The sequence below is a fragment of the Alexandromys fortis genome, unplaced genomic scaffold (assembly GCF_014885135.2).
Source record: "Alexandromys fortis isolate MF-2015 unplaced genomic scaffold, M_Fortis_MF-2015_v1.1 scaffold_9, whole genome shotgun sequence".
NCBI lineage: Eukaryota > Metazoa > Chordata > Mammalia > Rodentia > Cricetidae > Alexandromys > Alexandromys fortis.
The window spans coordinates 19,522,331-19,544,002 of record NW_026067892.1 but is presented as its reverse complement, the minus strand read 5'-3'; the positions used below and the strand labels follow the sequence as shown (position 1 = coordinate 19,544,002).

The window sequence follows — 21,672 nt, the reverse complement described above, 5'->3', positions numbered from 1 at the left end:
GTGGATAAGGATAGAAGCCCAGGCTGAGCCCAAGGGCTCAGTCAGAAAGCAGATGATTAAAGGTGATGAAAAAAGTGAGGGAGTAGAAAGATGGCTCAGCAGTTAAGAGCACTGGCTGCTCTTGCAAAGGAACTGGGTTCGATTCCTAGAACCCACATGGAAGCTTACAACTGTCTGTAACTCCAGTTCCAGGGGATCAAACACGCTCTTCTGGCTTCTGCTGGTACCAGGCATGCATGTGGTGTATATACCTATATGCCTATGACATATGTAGGCATGTGGTGTATATACCTACATGGAGGCAATCGTCCATGCACATAAAATAAAAATACATATTTTTGAAGTGACACATGAAAACTCCAGATGGCTTCAGAAGAAAACCATCTGGTTGGGGACTGCTGGGCACAGGGGCTCAAGGTGGTATTTAGAACCAACTTCTCATCAGTGGCTCTGTATTCTTCCTTACTGACCTGGTCATTAGCCTGGTGCTCTATGCAATGGCCAAAATGCCAGGCAGAGAGAAGCGCTCGGTGCCATGCACTGGGGAAAAACCCATTTCTGTCCAACAGAAGCCAAGGCTGGGCTCAGCCCAGACTGGTCTAGATACACACACACACACACACACACACACACACACACACACACACACACACACACACATTTCTGACCCTGCTGCCAATTAGATCCTTTGAAAAACTGGGGCTGCACACTGGTGGCACGCAGAGAAGCCTCAGTGGTAGCAAGCAGGCACCCCGCTGCTCCCAAGTCACCAGCTGATGTCAACAGTTAATGGAAAGGCCAGAAGAGGCCGGAATAACTCAAGGTTGTGGACACCGTGGGAAGGTCAGGCTCCAAAAGGACTGAGTGGTTGTCTGCAGCCACAGAACACAAGTAGTCAGTTGTGGTCAAGGGGCAGGGTCTGTCTCATGCTAGGAATGAACACCGTGAACAACTGCTGCCACCTGGTGGCTGGGAGGGACATTGCATAGAGGTATCCCTAGTGGGAACATTTGGAGAACTGAGATAGATTAAGTAGGAAGGGGGGGGGGGGCAGGGCCAGGGACAAAGCGGGAGGATGAGTGAAGGGAAGAAGCCTGGGGAGGATGGGACTCGGGAGGAGGGTGAGGACGCTAGCAGGACTGAAGAGGCAAGAGGACAGGGACAGAGGGAAGGCTCCGGTCACCACCCTCCATTAGCCCTCTCTCCCCTCCCCCAAGGCTGAAAGTTAAAAATAGGTCTTGTGGTAAAAGGAAGACAGAATGAGAACAGTTGTCTATAGAGGAGGCAGTGGGGGGGTGCTGGGATGGGGAGAGCCCCCCCTGGGCCTCATTAGGGGTGGAAAGTGACCGTCACTAGCCTCATCCGCAGGACAGGACACCATCCCTATGCCACACCGGGCTACTTACAACCCAACAGGGCCTGCCAGAGGGATAATATCACAGCCCCATGTTGTGCCTAAGCAGGTCCCTGCAGTTGGGGTCAGCCTGACGTCAGCCTGAGATCAGCGTGCCACACTATGGCACAAGTAAGAAACAGACCCTGTGTGTCCATGACAGTCGCTGGCCCCACAAGAGAACATGGCCACAGAGAAATGCATAGACTCAAGGGTACCAGCAGTGTCCTTCCTGTGACAGAGAGGACAAGGCAGCAACCTGAGCCACGCCTCCCACTATGCCACGCTACCTTCCGTCAGGGGAAACTGAGGCCCAGAGAGAGAAACCCAGCTGCCCCAGTGAGGATAGAGGCAGATGGCAGCCGTGGACCCTGGGAACTGGGGGAGCATTCTGTTCCCAGCCCCACCCACCCCTCCTGAAGCTCTGCTCACACCTGCCCTCCTGCCCACCTCCTGGGCACACTGTGGAAGAGCTAATTAGAGGCCGGGCTGTTCTGACAACGCTAGTAAACAGCACTGGAGCACAGAGAACGCCCTGCCCTAGCTAAGCCTCCTGAAAGGTCAGCTCCCCCAACTGCCTTCAAGGCTGCCTGGCAGTGTGGGTGCTGTCCATGATGCTTTCATTTATGGGTGGCCTTTCTGGAGCAGCAAAGAGCTGTGTGTAGTCTCCCCTTGCTGCTGGGAGGCTGATAACAAGGCACAGAGCATCATCATCTCCATGGTTTTATGAGGTGCAGAGACTGGACTACACAGCAAACCAGCAACAGAGCTGGAGCAGAAGTTTAGAGTGGGCCTGGGGAAGCGGCTTAAGGGGGGAAGATGGCTCACACTGCAAGAGTAAGGACCTGAGCTCAAATCCCCAGAACCCAAGTAAAAGTCTGGGTGTGGTTGTATGTGGCTGTAATTCAATGGAATAAGGTAAAGAGTCATAAAGCACACTTGTTGCCCTCCTCTGACCTCTGAGAGCATGTATATGTACATACACATACACACTCACAAATACACACACTCACACATACACACATATACACTACACACTCACACATACACACATACACACATGCACATATACACTACACACTCACACACATATACACATGCACATACACACTCATAAACACACATGCACATACACACACATACACACATGCACCTATAGTCACACACATACACACTCTCACACACATGTACACACATACTCATACACACTCCCATGCATATACACATATAAACAAGTTTACAGTCTTTTACAGTCTTCTGGAGTCCTGCTTTCTGAGTACTCGGGCTACCAGCCTCTCTGTGGTCATCCAGGGAAAGCTCCCTCTTATGTGTGTAGAGGGTTTCCTTTTACTATGACTATCTGATCAAGGCAGAGTTAGTCTAAACTCAGTGAAGTGAGGGGAGTTACTAAAGGCCACACATTCCTAATATAGAAATACAACCTGCTCAGTCCATCTAGCATGGATGTATATATTCTCTTGGCTGGCCATTTGGTAATGCATAACCAATCAGTGTGCTCTTTCCCGGGGGAGAGAGACTATTTCTCCTACTCTCGGCCTTCCTTGGTTGCCTGTAGTTCTCTTTGTATAGGGTTGAGGCCGAGTGAGCCTTCTCCCTTCTATGTTGGTGTGTCTCTTGGTGTCATCCTTGTTCTGGTCATGTTTAGGCAGCCATGCTGGTGAGACCTCATGGGTGTAGCTTCTCTGGAATTTCTAGGAGACACAATCTCACAGTGAACTTGCTGTTTCTCTAGCTCTTTGAGTATTTCTGCCCCCCTCCCCCCTTTCTCAATGATTCCTCGGCCTTAGCTTCAAGAATTGCATTGTAGATGTATCCCTGAGGCCTGGGCACACAGGCTGGGGGTACCTCCTCAGCCCCACTTTGCCATGCCCCTCCCCTGAGTAGCAATCTTGTGACCTCCTTTATGGACAGTTCAAGGAGATTCTTCACATGTGCGACTGCCTTGTTTGGGTCTGGAAAACACTGATTGCTTGAAGCTGTCCCCACCCCTGGCTCTTAGGATCCTTTTGTCCCCTCTTCTATGTTCCCTGAGCCTTAACAGGCAGGGATAAGCTAGCTCCATGTTGGGCTAGGCACTCCACAGTCTCTTATTCCCTGTACACTGACCAGTTGTGGGTCCTTGTGTTCACTACCACTGCAGAAGGAAGTTCCCCCAATGAGGGTTGAGAAATGCCCCAATCAATGAGTATAATGATGTCATAAGGAGCCAGCTTAATACTATGTCCATTTAACAACCTAAAAGTAGCAGATTCTGTTCTAGGGCCTATGACCTCTCACCACAGGTTCTGGGCCTTAATGACGGTGCTGGGCATGGATTCCGTCTTGCGGAGTAGGCTCTTCTAGAACTCAGAGCAGCTGTGTCGGAATGCGTACGACCTGCTTGTTGTGATATGATGTTCTGCTTTTTGGATTCTTTTCGGGGGGGCCCCCCCCACTCAGCTTCCGAATGAATCACGTCCAGCCTTAGCTTGGCTTGTTTCTTGCCCACTTTTCTTAACTTATATTTACTTGTCTACTGTTTGGCCTCATGTGTTTTTTCCAGTCCCTTATTTCTTTAAATCTTACTCTGTGGATTGCTGAGCAGCTGGGTGGCTGGCCCCTGGTGTCCTCTTCCTTCTCAGGATACTACTCCAAACCCCTTCTCCCACTTTTCTCCTCCTATATATATTTTCTTTCTACCTGCCAGCCCCACCTATCCTTTCTCCTGCCTCGCTATTGGCTGTTCAGATCTTTCTTAGCCCATCATGTGTTTTAGACAGGCAAAGAATCACAGCTTCACAGAGTTAAACAAATCCAGCATAAACAAAAGTAACACACCTTAAAATAATATTTCCAGCCAGGTGGTGGAGTTGCACCCTTAATCCCAGCTCTCAAGAGGCAGAGGCAGGTGGATCTCTATGAGTTAGAGGCTAGCCTGGTCTACAGAGTGAGTTCCAGAGCAGGCTCCAAAGCTACAGAGAAACCCTGTCTCGAAAAATCACAATAGTGATGATGATGATGATGATGATGATGATGATGATGAGGAGGAGGAGGAGGAGGAGGAGGAGTCATTTTTCTTTAATGATGAGGCTGCGCACACTCTGGTACACACATGGTCCTATATCCAGGCATCTACTAGCAGCACTAAGAGGACTCAGTAAGTTAATACACACACACACACACTTGTGAAGGAGTAACGGGTGGGCAAGGGGGTGATTATAGGGGAGGAGTGGGGGTGGACTTGATCAAAACATGTTATATGCATGATGAGATTCTCAAACAATGAAAAGAAAGGAACACCGCAGTTGCACCGAACAGCAGTGGGAAAGAAATTGATGGTTAGCAGTGCTAAAATCATAGAATCATGTTCCGTTCTTACTAATAAAAATATGTTTTTACCACTTAAGGAAAAGAAAGGCTCCGCCCTTCGGTAACACTTCTCAGGTCTTCCTACAGATAGATTCTTCACTGACTCTGTGGACCCCACATTCTTAGGGCTACATCCTGCAAATGATGGGGCCCTTTGTGGCTCACCTAGGTCCCAGCATAGTCTGGAACTTAGAAAATGTCCTCTGAATACTGAAAGTTCTCACCTTCTTTGCAGAGTTGCAGGGAACCTGTATCATTTCTTGAGGGTGCCCTGCCCCCTGTTGGTAGAAGGCAGCATTGCAGGGGTGTCTAGCTATCCAGCAGAACTCTCCAGTCCATCACACACACACACACACACACACACACACACACACACGCACACACGCACATCCCACAGCATTGACCTTAATATAGAGACCTTCACCTTACACCCCTCCTGACCCCACCAGTCCCATACAGACTCCTCTTACAGGACCTCACCTCCAAAGTCCCGGTGTTCAAGTTGCCTTCTCTCCCGGGTCTCCCACGAACACTCCCTACCCCATCCCAGCCTGACTGTCTCCTGTGAACACTAAGGTACACACCAGCCTGCTTCACTGTCGCCCTCATGGAAACTCCCTGTTTCCCTGCTCCAGCATGACCACACGCCCTCTGTCACAGCACTTATCACTGGCAGCACTGTGGGGACCAAGTCATGACAGCGTACTGTCTCTCGGCATGGCCAGGACACATGACTGAAATGCGTGTCTAGCTCCCACCACTAGTGCCCAAAGTCCCCTCTGTCCCCAGAAGACAGGAGGCTCCTTGGAAAGGAAGTGGGCTTTGCTTCCTCCTGAAGGATCCCTACGAGCTCCCAAGTTCTCCTTTTCTTTCTTTTGTTTGTTCTGTTTTGTTGCTGTTATTGTTGGGCTCACTAGGTAGCCTTGGCTGACCTAGACCTTGCTATGCCAGCCAGGGTGGTCTTGAACTTACGTAAATACCCCTGCCTCTGTCTCCATCTCTATTTCTTACAGCCAAGCCTGTGTTGTCCCGTCTAGTAGCTGCAGCCACTTGTGACCAGTAAGCACTGAATTATGTTGGACCTGTGACCAAGTGATATTTTATTTCATTTTAATATACACGTAAATGCCGATACAAAGCACTTGGATACCAGACCCCAATTTTATGAAATCTAAAGATGAAGCAATTTGCTGATGAAAATTTAGGGTCCAATATGAAAAGGGGTATAGGCCTAAGATGCACACTGTCTTCCAGAAACCTAGCATTTAAAAAAAAAGTAATGTGTTTTAATTTTATTCTGGTTGTATGATAAAATAACACCTGGGATCTGGTGGACCAGACACTATATTAAAACTAATTTTATTTAATTTAATTAATGTGGCTCACTTGGTGGAGCACTTGCCTAGGACACACAAAGCCCTGGGTTTGGTCCTTGTCATGCTATAAACCACCTGTGATGAGGAAGGCTTCGTCCCCAGGAAGATGACAAGGACCAGAAGTTCAGGATCATCCTCAGCTATACCGTGAGTTTGAGACCTGTCAGGACCAGTGAGACCCTTCCCTGAGGGAAGCAAAGTAAAAGTAACTTCATATGTTTCTTTTGCTCTTTTAGTTTTGTTTTGTTGTTGCTTTGTTTTTAAGACAGAGTTTCTCTCTGTAGCCCTGGCTGTCCTGAAACTTACTGTGTAGACCAGGCTGGCCTCGAACTCACAGATGTCTGCCTGCCTCTGCTTCCTGAATGCTGGGCTCAAAGGTGTGTGCAACCACTGCTCTGTTTTAGTTTAGTTTTTTGTTTTTCTCCCCGAGACAGGATTTCCCTGAATAACAGTCCTAGCTGTCCTGGAACTAGCTCTTGTAGACCAGGCTCGCCTCGAACTCACAGGGATTCACCTGCCTCTGCCGCCCGAGTGCTGGGATTAAAGGCATGCACCACCACCGCCCAGCTCTTTTGCTCTTTTTAAGTGAAACTACTAGAGTATTGGAAGCTCTGTAAAGCCTGCACCTGTGGCCCCTATTATATTTACACCGAGTGACACCGTAGGAGACAGAAGTTTACCAGCCTTGGCCGCTGGTGTCTGGAACTATCCCAGTACTGGGTGATGCTTAGCAGCATGTCTAGTTGGTACCCACTGGAGACTATACCACTTCCATCCCTAGATATGACTATGGAAAATGTCTCCAAACACCACCAGCTGTCTGTCCCCTTGAGGAAGCAAGAGCTACCACCACCACAAATGAGAACTCTGCTAATCACATCCCTGTAACAGACATTTGTGTTGGGAACGGAAGGAATGAGTGCCAGGCTTGTGGCCTAGGAAAAAGATGAGAGGTGGCCAGTTCAGGACTGGTGGATAGGCAGGCATCAGGCCTACGGACTCCAAGGAGAGATACAGAGCATGTCCTGAGTGTGGCTTCTATTGCTGGGGTCAGAGGCTTGCTTTCAATGCCCTCTGTCAGAGTAGGTTGTTCACAGAGCTGCTAGCTCTGTGTGGGAGCCTGAGAAGGCTTGAGAGAGGACAAGAGAGAGGGAGGCACGAGTCATGGCTGTGACACCAAATCCAGTGACAGCAAGGACCTCAGCCAGGTTCCTGGGGAGTGGCAATCCCCTCTTTGGGACTGTACAAATCCCTGTGTTCCATCTTGGGAAGGAGGCGGTGCAGAGAAGAGCCCCTGGTTACAGGTGACACTCCCAGAGGATTGGAGGCGATTGCGACTCTCCAGCGTCCCAAGAGTGGAAAGCCTTTGTATCCAGGATATCATGGCAATTGGTTCCCAGCATGAGACGTTGTGGAAACCAGAGAAAGGGCTGAACAGAGAGGGGGCACAGCTCAGGGGTGCAGACACAGGCCCAGAACCACGGCCTAGAAGTTCAACAGCCCTGCTCGATACAGCAGCAGCCCTTACAAGCAGCCCTAACTGCCATCCAGGAGGGGCCAGGGCTCTGTGACTTTCACAAGGCCGCAGTCTGTCTCTCCTACCAGCAAACAAAAGAACAAATCAAGTTCATCAGCAGGACTGGAGGTGAGAAAACATTAAAATATCCACACAGCTCCCATGCACCCCGAAGACCAATTAGAACGGTAATGGAAAAACATCCCATGTGCCATGGCCAATCCCTGTTCCAAAAAAAAAAAAGCAAATAAACAAGAAATGTCCACATCTTCATTCGGGGACACAATAAAAGCTCACTGAAGGACGTGAAGACGGCCTGAGTAAATGGAGTGATATATCATACTTGGGGACAGGGAGACGCAATAATATGAAGATGTCAATTCTTCCCAGATTAAATCTATAAATCCAACGCATATCCAATCAGATTCCTAAGGGGATTTTTATAGAACTTGACAAGCTGACTAGAGAGCTCATCTGGAAGGGTAAACAAGAAAAATGGGACGGAACTTGACCAACCAGATTTCAAAACGAACAATAAAGCTAGAGAAATGCAAACATACATTAGAGCTGGCAGATCAAAGGGCTGGGACAGAAAGCGCAAGAGACCAGTGCCAGGACGTAGCTGGAGGACGCAGGTTACAAAGGTCGCTGCGTCTTTGTCAGTACTTTTCTCACATCATCAGTGTGACGAAATACCAACCAAATCACCTTAAGGTAGGGGAGGGCCTGTTTTCCTCACCGTGGGAGGGGTTGCGATCCAGCGTGGCAGCAGGAGCAGGAGGTGGCCGCGGCCGGTCACGGTGTCTACAATTAGGAATGAGAGAGAAGAATGCTGGTGCTTGGCTCACTTCCTCCATCTTTCCTTTTCACTTAGTCAAGGACCCCTGGTCATGGGTTGTGGGGGGCTGCAGATCCCTGGCCCCTTGATTTTCTTTGTCTGCCTCAGACTTACTGCCTGCTGGAGTGAAACGACTTGTTTTCCTGTGCCTGCAGCTGCTGTGAGCACGAGACCCTCGTGAGTTCCTGATGGCAAGGGAGTGAATTCTGGTGGGTTTTACAGCTGGACATTCCAAGAGCTGAGGCATGGCTATCAGTTAAGAGTCCCTATATAAGCTGGCATTCTTGTTTCAAGGATGATCCCTGTATCTGTGTGTGTGTTTAAATCTCCAGCCTAGTTCCCTGCTTGCGTACCATCCTGTAGTGCGGGCGCTACAATGGGTCAGTGCCACCTGCACTCGGGATGAGTCTTCCCTCCCTAGGTTAAAGTCCTCTGGAATGGCCAATGACCAGCCCAGAAGTGTGCCTCCTAGATGACTCCAAACCCAGTCCACGACAACAAAAACTAACTAACCACAGCAGGTGTCCAGCTCAGGGGGAAAGGAAGGAGCATTCAGTGCTGGAGATCATTGCTTATCTGCTTGGACGAATGAGGGATAAATACCGGGAATGCTCTCACGTCTGTGGCTTTTGTTATTGTATCTCACATGATGCCCCCAAGGAAATGCCAGAGAGATGGTATTGCTAAAAATCTACCCCTCTTCCTAAGATCTCAACAACATACTGAGGTACAATGCCACCAAAGTTCACTCTGGGGAACCAACAGTTTATGGGACTTCCCTCCCTGCACGTCTATGAGAAAAGTCATAAGCAGGAAAGACAGCGGGGTGATCGAGGGGGTTTCAAGAAATCTGCCTACCTAAGCAGGCAGTCACTGGCTCCTGCTGGGGACCTGAGAACTGTGGGCAACGGCACCAGATTCTAACTCTATCACGGGAGTTCACACTTACCCTCAAACCTGTCTACTTTTGTTTGAGAAGGGACCTTAGCTCCCTGTACCTTGAAGTCTGTAAGGGTTGAGTAGAGAGATATCCCAGACAGAAGAGGCAGACTGTCAGGTTCAAGGAAGAAAGGTGTTGTGGAATATAATGTGTTACATTTGTTTATGTCTAACAATGTAAAGATGTATTGCATTTGTTTCGCCTTGCCTGCCTAAGGCACCTGATTGGTCTAATAAAAGCTGAACAGCCAATAGCTAGGCAGGAGAAGGATAGGGAGTGCTGGCAGGCAGAGAGAATAAACAGGAGGAGAAAAGAAAAAAAGAGAACAAGGAGAAAGAAAGGGACATGCCCAGGCCAGGCAGGCAGCCTCCAGATAGAGAGGAGAAGCAGTGAAAGTAAGATATACAGAGGAAGAAAGGAAAAGGCCCCAAGGCAAAAGGTAGACAAAGAGAAAATAGGTTCGTTTCAGTTAAAAGAGCTAGCCAGAGCCAGGTGGTGGTGATGCAGGCCTTTAATCCCAGCACAAGGGAGGCAGAGGCAGACAGATCTCTATGATTTTAAGGCTGCAGAGCGAGCTCCAGGACAGGCTCCAAAGTACACAGAGTAGGGGGGCTGGAGAGATGGTTCAGAGGTTAAGAGCACTGGCTATTCTTCCAGAGGTCCTGAGTTCAATTCCTAGCAACCACATGGTGGCTCAAAACCATCTGTAATGAGATCTGGCGCCCTCTTCTGGCCTGCAGGGATACATGCAGACAGAACACTATAAAATACATAAAGCAAGAAAGGAAGGAAGGAAGGAAGGAAGGAAGGAAGGAAGGAAGGAGGGAGGGAGGGAGGGAGGGAGGGAGGGAGGAAGGAAGGAAGGAAGGAAGGAAGGAAGGAAGGAAGGAAGGAAGGAAGGAAGGGAGAAAGAACACAGAGTAAACCCTGTCTTGAAAAACAAAACCAACAAACAAAAAATGAAAGAGCTAGCCAGAAAAAGTTTGGTACAAAATGGAGCTGAGAAAAGATGCTAAACAATAGGCGGGTGGGAACAGGAGGGGAGAAGGTAAGATAGAGGAGAAGGGAGAAAAAGGGGCAGGAAAGGTATGGAGAAGAGAGAAGGGAGCGAAATGTTGGGTCTCAAACTCAGGAGAAATGGCCGAGGTGCCCATTTAACATGTCAGAGCTGCTGCTGCTGCCAATGCCTCTCAGATTGTACCAGTACCCGCAGATGCTCATCCCTATAAAGCCAGCCATTTTGTCTCTTGGCCTCTTGGTGCTCACAGACTCCTGGGTCACTCCTGGTTCCTCTCTCTCCCTCTTTCACCACCCTCCCTCATGGCCCAGTTCAGTCTGGACCCTTCCAGATTCATCTGTTTGTGCTTTCTCCCTCATATCTGCAATAAGCCTCTTCCACCATTTCTAGGAGCAATCCTGTTTGGTTTTGTTTGTTTTTAGTTTGTTTTTTTTTTTTTAACTTGAGGTGAGGAGAGGAAGGGGGAGGGGGATGGGAGAAGACCAAAAGATCTGGGAAGAGTGAGCTCTGAGCCTAGCCCCTCCTCTAGTAACATATCTGAGGACCAGTTTTTCTCTCTTTCCACTTCCCCCCTTCTCCGTGCCCTTCAGTAGAGATGTTGGGAGACATTTATCTGGGTGTCAAAGGGCACATCTGTGTAGCACTTGATCCCTATCATATCTTCATGAGTCACTGCTAGCCGTCCTGGTTATAGGAGTGCCTTCTGGAGTGTTCCCACTTGTGAGAAGCTCTAGCCTTTCCTCAGGTGAGCAGAGCCAACAGCCCTGGGAAGTCCCCCCCCACACACACACACGCAAGGTGTGCACCGCTTGCGAGCAAACTTGCCAGCAAAAGCTCTTCAGTATTTTGTTTTTGAGACAAGCCTACGTGGCTCAGGCTAACCTTGAACTCGATATCCTCCTGCCTCAAACTCTAGAAGGCTGGGATTACAGGGGTGTGCCGGGATTACAGGGGTGTGTATCCATGCTTAGCTCATTTTCGGTTTTATTTTTATTTGTATTATTTGGTGTTTGTTTTTGCAGGGCAGGGGAAAGAACCAAATGATTCACAACGCCAGATTTGAACTGCTGTCCACACATTGAGTGTGTGTGTGTGTGTGTGTGTGTGTGTGTGTGTGTGTGTAGTTTGTATTTGTGGGTACATGTGAAAGCCAGAGGATGATGTTAGGTGTCTTCCTTGACTGCTCCCCACCCTACTCTTTTTTAAATGTACATAATTGATATGAGGATTTCTGATCCTCTGGAACTGGAGCTGTGAGCTGCCATGTGGGTGCTGGGAATGAGTTACAGACAGTTGTGAGCCACCCTACAGTTGCTGGGAACTGAACTCAGGTCCTCTGGAAGAGCAGCCAGTGCTCTTAACCACTGAGCCATCTCTCCAGCCCCAAGAATGCTTTTAAACAAACTTGAAACACATAATTTTCCTCATACTGTATTGATTGTCCTTTCAAATCCTAAAACGATTATTGAAGATTTTCTTTACGGTGAGGACTTGTTAGATTCAGGGAGAAGCCATTCCTTTTGTAGTTCTGTGGGAGAGGGCTCACTTGCGGGGCACAATCTCCAACACTGCCCCCTCCCCAAACGCATGGCAAACCTTAAAATAAAGACACGAAACACGGCTCTTGCTCCAGAAGCAGTAAGCATTTATCCTGAGCCAAACATGAGCAACCATGGCTTCAAGTACCCTGATAATATGCCCCATCCACACGTACACAGATAGAACCTATCAGAATTTCATTTTTTGTCATGGACACCCAGCAAGCACACTGTGTGGAAAGTCACTGCTGCATTCAAAATGGCAATTAAAAAAAAAGCAAATCAGCACACACCTGTAATCCCAGTACTTGGGAGGCAGGAGGGACATCAAAAGGTCATAGTCATCCTCAGTCACACAGTGAGTTTGAGTCCAGCTGTGACTACAAGAAACCTTGTCTCCAAACCAGAAAAACAGCCAAGCAGTGGTGGTGCATGCCTTTAATTCCAGCACTTGGGAGGCAGAGGCAGGTGGATCTCTGTGAGTTCAAAGCCAACCTGATCTAAAAAGCAAGTTTCAGGACAGTCAAAGCTGTTACACAGAGAAACCCGTCTCAAAACAAAAACAAAAAACAGTGATCACAACAATAGGTGTCTCTCTGCTAACACGGAAAGATTCTTGGGAGCTTGTCTCTAGAAAGTGCTAATGCATGGCTCATGGTTCATTACTGCAATCCCAGCACTTGGGAGGGAGAGGCAACAGGCTCACTAGGTGGCCCACACTGTAAAACACTTTTTTGTCTCCCAAGATGTACAGTCCACCTGTACCGTACCACCTGTCTACCACGCAACGGTTCACCAGTCAGGCAAGGGGCTGGAGATTGAAACACACACACACAGGTCATCCTTGAAACAAAAATGCCCACTTTATTGTGTTCCAGGGCTCTCCTTGACTAATGGTCACGCCCCAGCTCTCGGGACTTTTTAGCTGCAAGCCCACCAGAAACCACTCCCCTGCCATCAGGAACTCACGAGGGTCTCGTGCTCAGAGCAGCTGCAAGCATGGGAAAACAAGTTGTTTACTCCGGCAGGCAAGGGGTCACAGAAAATTCAGGGTCTGAGTGTCTGCAGTTCCCAACACCACGACAAAAACAAACAAAAATGTTAAAAGGAAAACACATCAAGTGAAGAGGACCACTGTCCTATGTCCATGAACACGAACCACTATTAAAGGAAGATCACAGGAAGATGAACCATGTTCCTATGGACTGGCAAGATGGCTACAGGTGCTTGCCTCCAAGCCTGATGACCTGAGTTCAGTCCCTGGGTCCCACAAGATCAAAGGAAGAGAATCCACTCCAGAAAGTTGCCTGCCAGCTGACCACCCTTTCCTTCTTCCCTCCTCCCTCAGTAAACAAATATAACCTACAAGAAACCATGGCTGAAGTTAGCGTACATCTAGAGGAGTGGCAGAGGCCGTTGTTCACAAGACACAAAGCTGAGAAGCAGTGTTGTCTACACAGGGACTCCCAAAGAGTTTACTAAAAAGAGAAAAAATAAATAAATTCTAGAAGATGGGCAAAAAGGATATTAGAAAGCAACTCACAGATAGTGCACCCTGAATGCTGATACGCCGGTGAAATCCTCACCACCCTCAGGGACCAGAGCAACTCACAGAGAAAAGCCTCCAGCTCCCCGTCTGTAGCTGTCAGCCCCTCACACTCCCCGCAGAGGTCTGATGCTGCCAAAGGTGAGACGTGTGAGCAAATAGGACCCCTCACACGGCACAAGCGAGAACAGCTGCTGCTGTCCCCGTTCTGGAAACATCTGGAAGGTTCTTAGACGCACACCTGTGAGGGGAAGTGCTGGTTGTACAGGTTGTGTTTGTCGGCTTGGGAGCTGCTGGAGCTGTAAATGCAGCCTTGTCCTGGGGGTTTTGAGGGAGCATCTGCTCAAGTGATGTTGGGGTGATCATGGTGTGGTCGTCATAAGGAGTCAGAGACAACCTGAGTGGCTGTCACTGCGATGAGAAACCAGGACGGACTTCCATCACAGAATACAGAGCAGTAGTTAGAATCTTTTTATAGACTGAGGCATCATGGATAGGACAAAAGTTCTGACTTAAGTCTTATGTTTTATACAAAACAATGTGTAATATAGTATTCTTGTAATATATATGTAATATAGTACATAAATTAAAATGTGTGTATGAAGCAGCAGAAATTTTGCAAATACAAAAAGCAAAATTCATATTAGCACATTAGCTACATTGCTACAAAGGGGAAAGGGGGGGTATGCAGGAAGAAAGGTTAATAAAAAAACAATGCTGTGAGTTCGAGGCCAGCCTGGTCTACAGAGCTAGTTCCAGGACAGAGAAACCCTGTCTCAAAAAGCAAAACAAAACAAAGTCTTATTTAAAGGGCTGGAGAGATGGCGTGACTCAGCAATTAAGAGCACTGGCTGTTCTCCCAGAGGGCCCAGATTCAATTCTCAGCACCTACATGGCAGCTCACAACTGTCTGTAACTCCAAGATCTGACACCCACACACAGACATGCAAGCAGGAACCTATACACGTTTAAAAAAAAAAAAGTAAATTATAAAAAATAAAAAAAAACAATGCTTTATGTGATAGGAGACTTTTAAACTTACTAAAAAGTTGTGTTGGTCAGGACAATGGTATGGGTGTCTCCATAGGTAGTAGATGAATGAGCGCCCAGAATCAACCCCCACACACAGTTGATTGGTTTTCTAACAAAGGCTTGGACAATCCAGTGAAGAAAGGAGGAACTGGGCCTATGAGACGGCTCAGCAGGTAAAGGTGTTTGCTGCTAAATCTTGATAACCTGAGTTCAATCCCTGGCACCCACATGACGGAAAAAGAGGACTGACTGACTCCTGAACGTTGTTTTCTGGCTTCCAAACATCCATGTGGCACATGTGTACCCACATGAACACACACACATGCACACATGCATGCAAGCAAGCATGCAAATATATGTAGTTTTCTGCTTGCTTGCTTTTTAAAGTTTCCTATTGGGGGCTAGAGATGGCTCAGTGGTTAAGAGCACCGCCTGCTCTTCCAAAGGTCCTGAGTTCAATTCCCAGTAACCACATGGTGGCTCACAACCACCTGTATTGAGATCTGGTGCCCTCTTCTGGCCTGCAGGCAGAGCCCTGAGAATACTGTATACATAATAAATAAATCTTAAAAAAAAAAAAAAGAATAAAGTTTCCTATTACACCAACCACAGGCTTCTTACTGCATCACTGGTGAGGTCCCTCCTGCCCCTACACTGAGTGAGAACAGTACTATAGGGAGAATAAGACTGTCCACAGTTCACCAAGGCCTGCATCTCCCTGTCTGTTATAGGCTGTGCTTGTTGCATGAACTGGTCATGACTGCAGCAAAGCCTCCAGCAGCAGGCCTGGCTCCAGCCGCAGCCCTGACTGCAGTGGCCTTTGCACCTGGAGTGGCGTTCTCTCCGAGTGACGAGAGTGTCTGCCCTGCTGACAGTTGAACCAATTGCTAAGGAAAGGGCTGCTTGGTTGACAGACCCCCGGCTCAAGGCAGCCAGGCGCAAAGGAAGGGCCTGCGGCTGTCAATCAAGGGGAGCGGCTAGTTCCTAATAGCTTAGTTTGTTTAAAGACAGTAAAGAAAAAAAAAAAAAAACCATCAGAGGAAAATCCATTGAAGGGAGCAGGCAGTAAAGACATATCACAGAATTAACATTCTCAACAGCACTTAACAGTGCTTAACCACGAGCCTAATATTCTTAGGAAGTATCGAGCGTTAAGGGACTAGAGAAACGGCTCAGCAGTAAAGAGCACTTACTGCTCTTCCAGAGAAGCTGGGCTCAATTCCCAGAACTCACATTGGGTAGCTCACAACTGCCTATAACTCCAGCTGTATGGGAGCTGGCCCTTGTGGGTACCTGTGCGCACACACACACACACACACACATATTTAAACTGGGAGCTTTCCACTCCTAACCACTTTATTTGTAATAGCCCTGCACACACACACACACACCCCTCACCCCCAAAAGGACAGAGTATATTCTGGAGCCAAATGTGAGTGATGGAACTGTATTAAAAAGTCACAGCATTAGGAAGGCTGAGAACCACCACATCAGTTTATCAGCCTCGTAGAAGGCTCAGTGGGAGGAGCAGTTCTTTTCAGGAACTTTCATTCACAGCCCAATCAGTGAGTTCAGAGGGTTGTCAGTCTGACTTCAGAGGTTCTAGAAGATGCTAAAGAGACAGTGAAGCCCCCTCCCAACAATTCACCTATACCCACCACCCCTTCCACAGCTAAGGAAACAATAATTTTCCTTAGCCATGAAGGCAAAGAACTATTGGCACATGGCACAGGGCTGGGCCTCAAAGCAAAGATGCTGAGTAAATACTATATGGTTGTATGTATGGAACTGTCTAGAAAATGCAGGCTACAGCAATTGTAAATGGTTGACTTAAGGGGAGCCCTGGAAGGAGAGAGGGTACTAGGTGGCACAAGGAAACTTCAGAGCTGATTGGGTCAACGGTTTTCTAGGAGAAGTATACATCTCACCCTGTTACTGGAGTTGTTAGGGTCAGAGCGTTGACCCTGGGAGCCCTAACAAGCCAGGCTCGGCCACCTGTTCTCCATATGCCAACTAAAGAGCCATGTCAGCCAGAGGGGCTGAAGAGACAGCACAGGGGTTCAGAGCACTTACAGTTCTTGCATAAAATCTGAATTTGCCTCCCAGCACCCCATCAGGCTGCTCACGACAGCATGTAACTCCAGTTCCAGGGGATCCCTTCTCCATTTGACCTCCACGACACCAACATGCATGCTGTGCACATAAACTCTCTCTCTCTCTCTCTCTCTCTCTCTCTCTCTCTCTCTCTCTCTCTCTCCCTCTCTCTCACACACACACACACACACATATAAACAAATAAATAAATCTTTCTGAAAATTAAAACAGGGGGATGCAGAACAAGGTGATTGTATTCAATATGGACACACTAACAAAAGAAACGAAGTCCAGGATCCTCCGAGTCCATCTCCTGCTATAAGGCTCAGATTTGAATAGAGAGCAAGGGGAATGTCTAGCTAAGCAGTTGCAGCCAAGGTGTGGTCACCTTCAAGGTGGTCTGGCAAGTTGCCAGAATGGTGTGACATCTTTCCAGTAGATAACTTTCTCTTCTGGCTGGCACCAGATCCCAGCCTTTTCCTTCTCCTAACATGAGGCTCCTAGAGAAATTTCGATTTTAGGGTTCATTGTTTCAACAGCCCGACAACGCAGGGGAGGGACACAGTGTCTCCCTTTAGATATCTTCTCTCCTGTCAGGAGGGTTACAATGGTGATCTTTATGTATGTGCAATTCAGTGTGTGTCACATTTACCTGGGTGGCTTTTGTCGTTGTCGTTGTTAATATACCAATAGGTCACGCAGTCTGGCACTCAGAGTCCTCCAGCAGACTGGGAACAAAGCGAGGAACCAAAGCCTTTGCCCCGGAGCCCTGGAGCCCATCACACAGCCACGCTCACAGAGCACAGGGCATAGAAAACGCTGGAAGGGCGTGGAGCAAGGAGGACCCACGTTAATTATTACCCAGCGGCGGCCGGATCTCTGCTCCGCCCCCGCGGGTGGCCTCCTGCTTGCCGGCCGCCTCTCCCTCTTTGCCGCCACCTGCTACCAGCGCTGGACATGGTAAGCGCAGGACGTATGGTGAACCCTGAGCAGGGATCTCGGGAAGTCGGGCTAGGGCTCTGATGTTGAGGGTGCGCCATCGTGCTGGGCTAGGGTCACCTTGCCGCCCTCGGGGGCGCTGGGGTGCAGATATGGGGGGTGGCGGTGGTGGCGGGCCTGGAGAGACCAAGCCTGGCCTGTCTCGACTCCAGGCCGCCTGCTGGCGGGCTCCGGCGGGGTGTGGCAGGAAGGCGGGTCTCCGTGGCGTGGTTCTGGCCCTAAAGGCTAGCTGGTCCCTTGGGGTGCCGAATCTGGCGGGGCTCAGCTCTCTCGGCACCCTAGTGCTGTGCCCGGTCTTGTGCCCCGCCCAAAGCACCTAGCTGGGATTCTGTGAGTCAGGATCTTAGGTCCTTTGGAAAGGGGTGACCCTGGAGCTGCTAGATCCCTGAAACTCTTACCAAACAGCGCAGTTCTCTGCACCTTTGGAGCAGTCGGAGGGTTTGGAAGCCGTTTTGGCAGCTGTGGCCTGGGAAGGGTCACTAGGGACCAAAGACACAGGCTTGGATAATCAGTAATCCCTGGGCCCACACTGCCAAAGGCTGATAGAGCTTTGCTAAGTAAGCAAACAAGGCCCTTACCCCTCTGACCCCAGAGTGCAGAGCGTTGTCATTCTAAGACTAGGGGGTTCTGGAAAACTCTAAAGAGAAGGTACCATCCCCCACTCCCCACCCCGCACCTCCCAGCATCCCTCCAGCTCACCTGTACCCACCACTCCTTTGGGAGTCAAGAAAAAAAACAAAACATAAAACCAAAATAATAAACAACAACAACAACAAAACAAACCAGTGGGTTCTGGTGCCCAGTTGATATCTGGTTGCCTAGTTACAAGAGCTCAGCTTATCAGCCTGCTCTGGAAAGACTTCCCTATTATTAACCACAGTGCAGATCTCTGTTGCCTTCGCTACAGCCATCCCTTGTCAGTGAAGCAGAGCCCCTTGTTTCTGAGAGCACAAACACCAGTGCTGGTCTGTAGTTCCCAGGGCTGGTCTGTTGGCCCAAGTGCTGGCCTGGAACCTGTCACACAAGTCTTCTTACCCAAGGAAGCACTTTTTAAATGTAGTTTGTACTTGTAATCCCAGAATCGGGGAGGCAGAGATAGATGGATCTCTGAGGCTCAATGGTAGCGAGTTTAGCCTACTTGGTGAGAGACCTTGTCTAAATAAGGCGAACAAAGTGGGGAGGAGGCTGGAGAGTTGCTCCGTGGTTAAGAACACTGGCTTCTATTCCAAAGGACCTGGATTCGGTTCCCAGCACTCATGTGACAGCTCACAATTGTGATTCTGGTTCTGAGGTATTTGACACCCTCTTCTGGCCTCGTCTCAGGCAGCAGAATGTGACGACAAAACACCTTTACACATAAAACAAAAATTTTAATGATTTTTTTTATTAAACTAAAGGCAAATGATACCTGAAAATGGCATCTGAGATTTTCCTTTGACCTCCACACACATCCGTGCACATACATGTACCCACACACACACACACACCAAAACCAACCAACTGAAAAAACCCAAAACAAAAAATACAGGACCCAAGAGTCTATCAATAACCCCACCTCCTAGCAGGGCACTTCCCTGCAAACCTAAAGACCTGTAGTTTGGGGCAGGGCGCTTGTATCCACAGCAGCCAGCCTGGCTAAATTCCTCTCAAAAGTCTGGGGCATGTTCTTGACCTGTAAAAGGAAGGCCTGGGGCCTCTGTTCTCCCTCTCCTAGGCTGGCAAGGCACACAGGCTAAGTGCTGAGGAGCGGGACCAGCTGCTGCCAAATCTGAGGGCGGTAGGGTGGAATGAACTGGAAGGCCGAGATGCCATCTTCAAACAGTTTCATTTTAAAGACTTCAACCGGGTATGTGGTGGTGGGGGTGGCGGGGGGGGGGGTACTAACCGGGCCACATTCTGTGCTCATGCCGTGTCCTACTAGCCAAGGGGAAATACATTTCCAAGTGGCCTGCAAAGAGAAGGGCCTTGGGCCCTGCCTTCCCGGAACTCGAAGTCCTTGGAGGAGGCAGTCCTCCAAAGGGTAGCAAGTGCATGTCCTTCCAAAGGCACTTTAATCACAGCAAAATTCTGGCCAGCACCAACCGCCTGTGCTGTGTGCACCACACTGGGGATGTGAGTAACACTAACACGGGCCTCAGAATGAGGGACAGGATGTCACAGGGGAGGTTAGAGCTCCAGAGGCCCTGGAAGAAGCTAAGCTGGATATCCTCCTGTATCTATCAGGCTTTTGGCTTCATGACAAGAGTGGCCCTACAGGCTGAGAAGCTGGACCACCACCCTGAGTGGTTTAACGTGTACAACAAGGTGAGCCTGCCCCCGTCCTAGAACCTCGTCTTCCTGAAGGTTTGCTCTTGGACCTGACCCTGGGCCCTTCCTCACCAGTTAGCTGATGCCCCTTCTGTCTGTTCCCCTTCCTAGAGCCAACAGAGACTCCCCACAAGACAGCCCGTCTCAGTGCTGATAAGCGCAAAGTAAAATACCTTGAGCGATTGTGGTCAGACATTACGAAGGGCACTGTTAATAGCGCCAGCGGCTTTATTCCTGATGAAAGAACGAGAGAGAGCAGTAAGACGGAACTCAGTTGTCTCTCTCAGCAGATCAGACTGACTTATGAACGTGCCGAGAGCGCTGCTGGACTGTCTATAAAAACATGAAGGATGTGTCTGGACGCCCACCTTCAGTTCTGATTTTAACTTTTGTCTTCAAAAAAAAAAAGTTTTAACATTTGTTTAGTGTAGTGTGTGGGCACATATATGCTGTGTGTGTGGAAGCAAGCTGGCGACTTGTGGGAGTCTGTTCTCTCCTTCTACTCTGTGGATCCCGGAGGTTGAACTCAGGTTGTCAGGCCTGTTGGCGAGTGTCTTTTCACACTGAAGCTGGCCCCTGGCTTCCAGTCTGGGAACTTTTTATCCTATTACTGAAATCATCATTATTTGGAGAAACTATTGAAGGAAAATGGTGTGTCAGCAGGTGTGTCCCTTTCTTAGACTGTCAGGAAAACAGTGACCAGCTACTGTCTTCGGGAGTGACTAGTAGCCAGTTCCTGTCCTCAGAAGGACTGGCGATTGTCCTGCGGTCCCTGGTAGAGCTGAGCGCACAGCTGGTGGCTCTGTTGCTCTTCCCGGGAGGGTGCTTGCCTGCCACTGAACTTCTGGTTTTCTCTCATTCAGGTCCACATCACCTTGAGCACCCATGAGTGTGCCGGTCTTTCAGAACGGGACATAAACCTGGCTAGCTTCATCGAACAAGTCGCTGTGTCTATGACATAGACCTGTCCTTTTTTAAATTTCCTGGCAGGGGTGGAGATGGGGATGGGAGGGCTGACTGAACAGGAACCCAGAGAGGAAACCAAGGAGGCTGGCCATTGGTCCCTGCTGCTTGCAGCGAGCACCACCTCCATTTAGGGATGAGTCCCTGTGTAGGAAGATGTAGGTGTCAATGTCAGCAGTAAGGACTGCGACCTTTGCCTGTGTCACTCTCCTCACTGGGGCTCTGCCATGTTACACTACTTTGAATAAGGTTTTCCTTCCTCTATGAGCTTTCCAGCAGCAGTAGTCTTCTTTCCTGGCTGTATTTTGCTCCTTTTTCTACCCTTTCTAGTTCACTGTCCAAGTAGCTGGGTTAAAGCATGACAAAGTTCAATCTTAGACCCCAGAACTAAAAAAAACTCCCACTGTATCACAGAAACATGTGCTTTGATGCCTCTAATAAAACCATGCTATCAATTGGTTCAGCTTCTGGAACCTTCTTTTCCCCAGGCCATGACAAACTGAAATCAATTATAGATTTTTGGGGTTTTGGTTTGTATTTTTGAGACAGGATTTCTCTGCGTAGCCTTGGCTGTCCTGGAACTCACTCTGTAGACCAGGCTGGCCTCAAACTCAGAGATCCACCTGCCTCTGCCTCCTGAGTGCTGGGATTAAAGGTGTGCGCCGCCACCACCCGGGCATAATCATGCTTAGTTTCGAGGGATCTGTTCTGGATTTTGTGACTCTGGGAATCAAACCCAGGGC

The 21,672-nt window shown here is 48.9% G+C and overlaps 1 protein-coding gene and 1 long non-coding RNA gene across 5 annotated transcripts in view; one reads left to right on the top strand and one right to left on the bottom strand.

The window, feature by feature from the left end:
- LOC126499130 (uncharacterized) overlaps positions 1–19,365 on the bottom strand; it is a 210,964-nt gene extending 191,599 nt beyond the window's left edge. For 2 of the 4 annotated variants that reach the window (XR_007590998.1, XR_007590996.1), the window contains exons 1-3: positions 18,058–19,365; positions 17,313–17,479; positions 8,394–8,458 (exon numbers count right to left, since the gene is read on the bottom strand). This is a non-coding gene — a long non-coding RNA (uncharacterized lncRNA). The remainder of the gene's footprint in view (positions 1–8,393; positions 8,459–17,312; positions 17,480–18,057) is intronic. The other 2 variants (XR_007590997.1, XR_007590993.1) reach the window with 1 other exon arrangement.
- Positions 17,482–21,392, top strand: Pcbd1 (pterin-4 alpha-carbinolamine dehydratase 1). Its single transcript, XM_050138185.1, has 4 exons — positions 17,482–17,620; positions 19,374–19,505; positions 19,883–19,963; positions 20,830–21,392. Exons 1-4 carry the CDS (start codon positions 17,618–17,620, stop codon positions 20,926–20,928), a joined length of 315 nt encoding a protein of 104 aa, XP_049994142.1. The 5' UTR covers positions 17,482–17,617; the 3' UTR covers positions 20,929–21,392.
- The last annotated feature ends 280 nt before the right edge of the window (positions 21,393–21,672 follow it).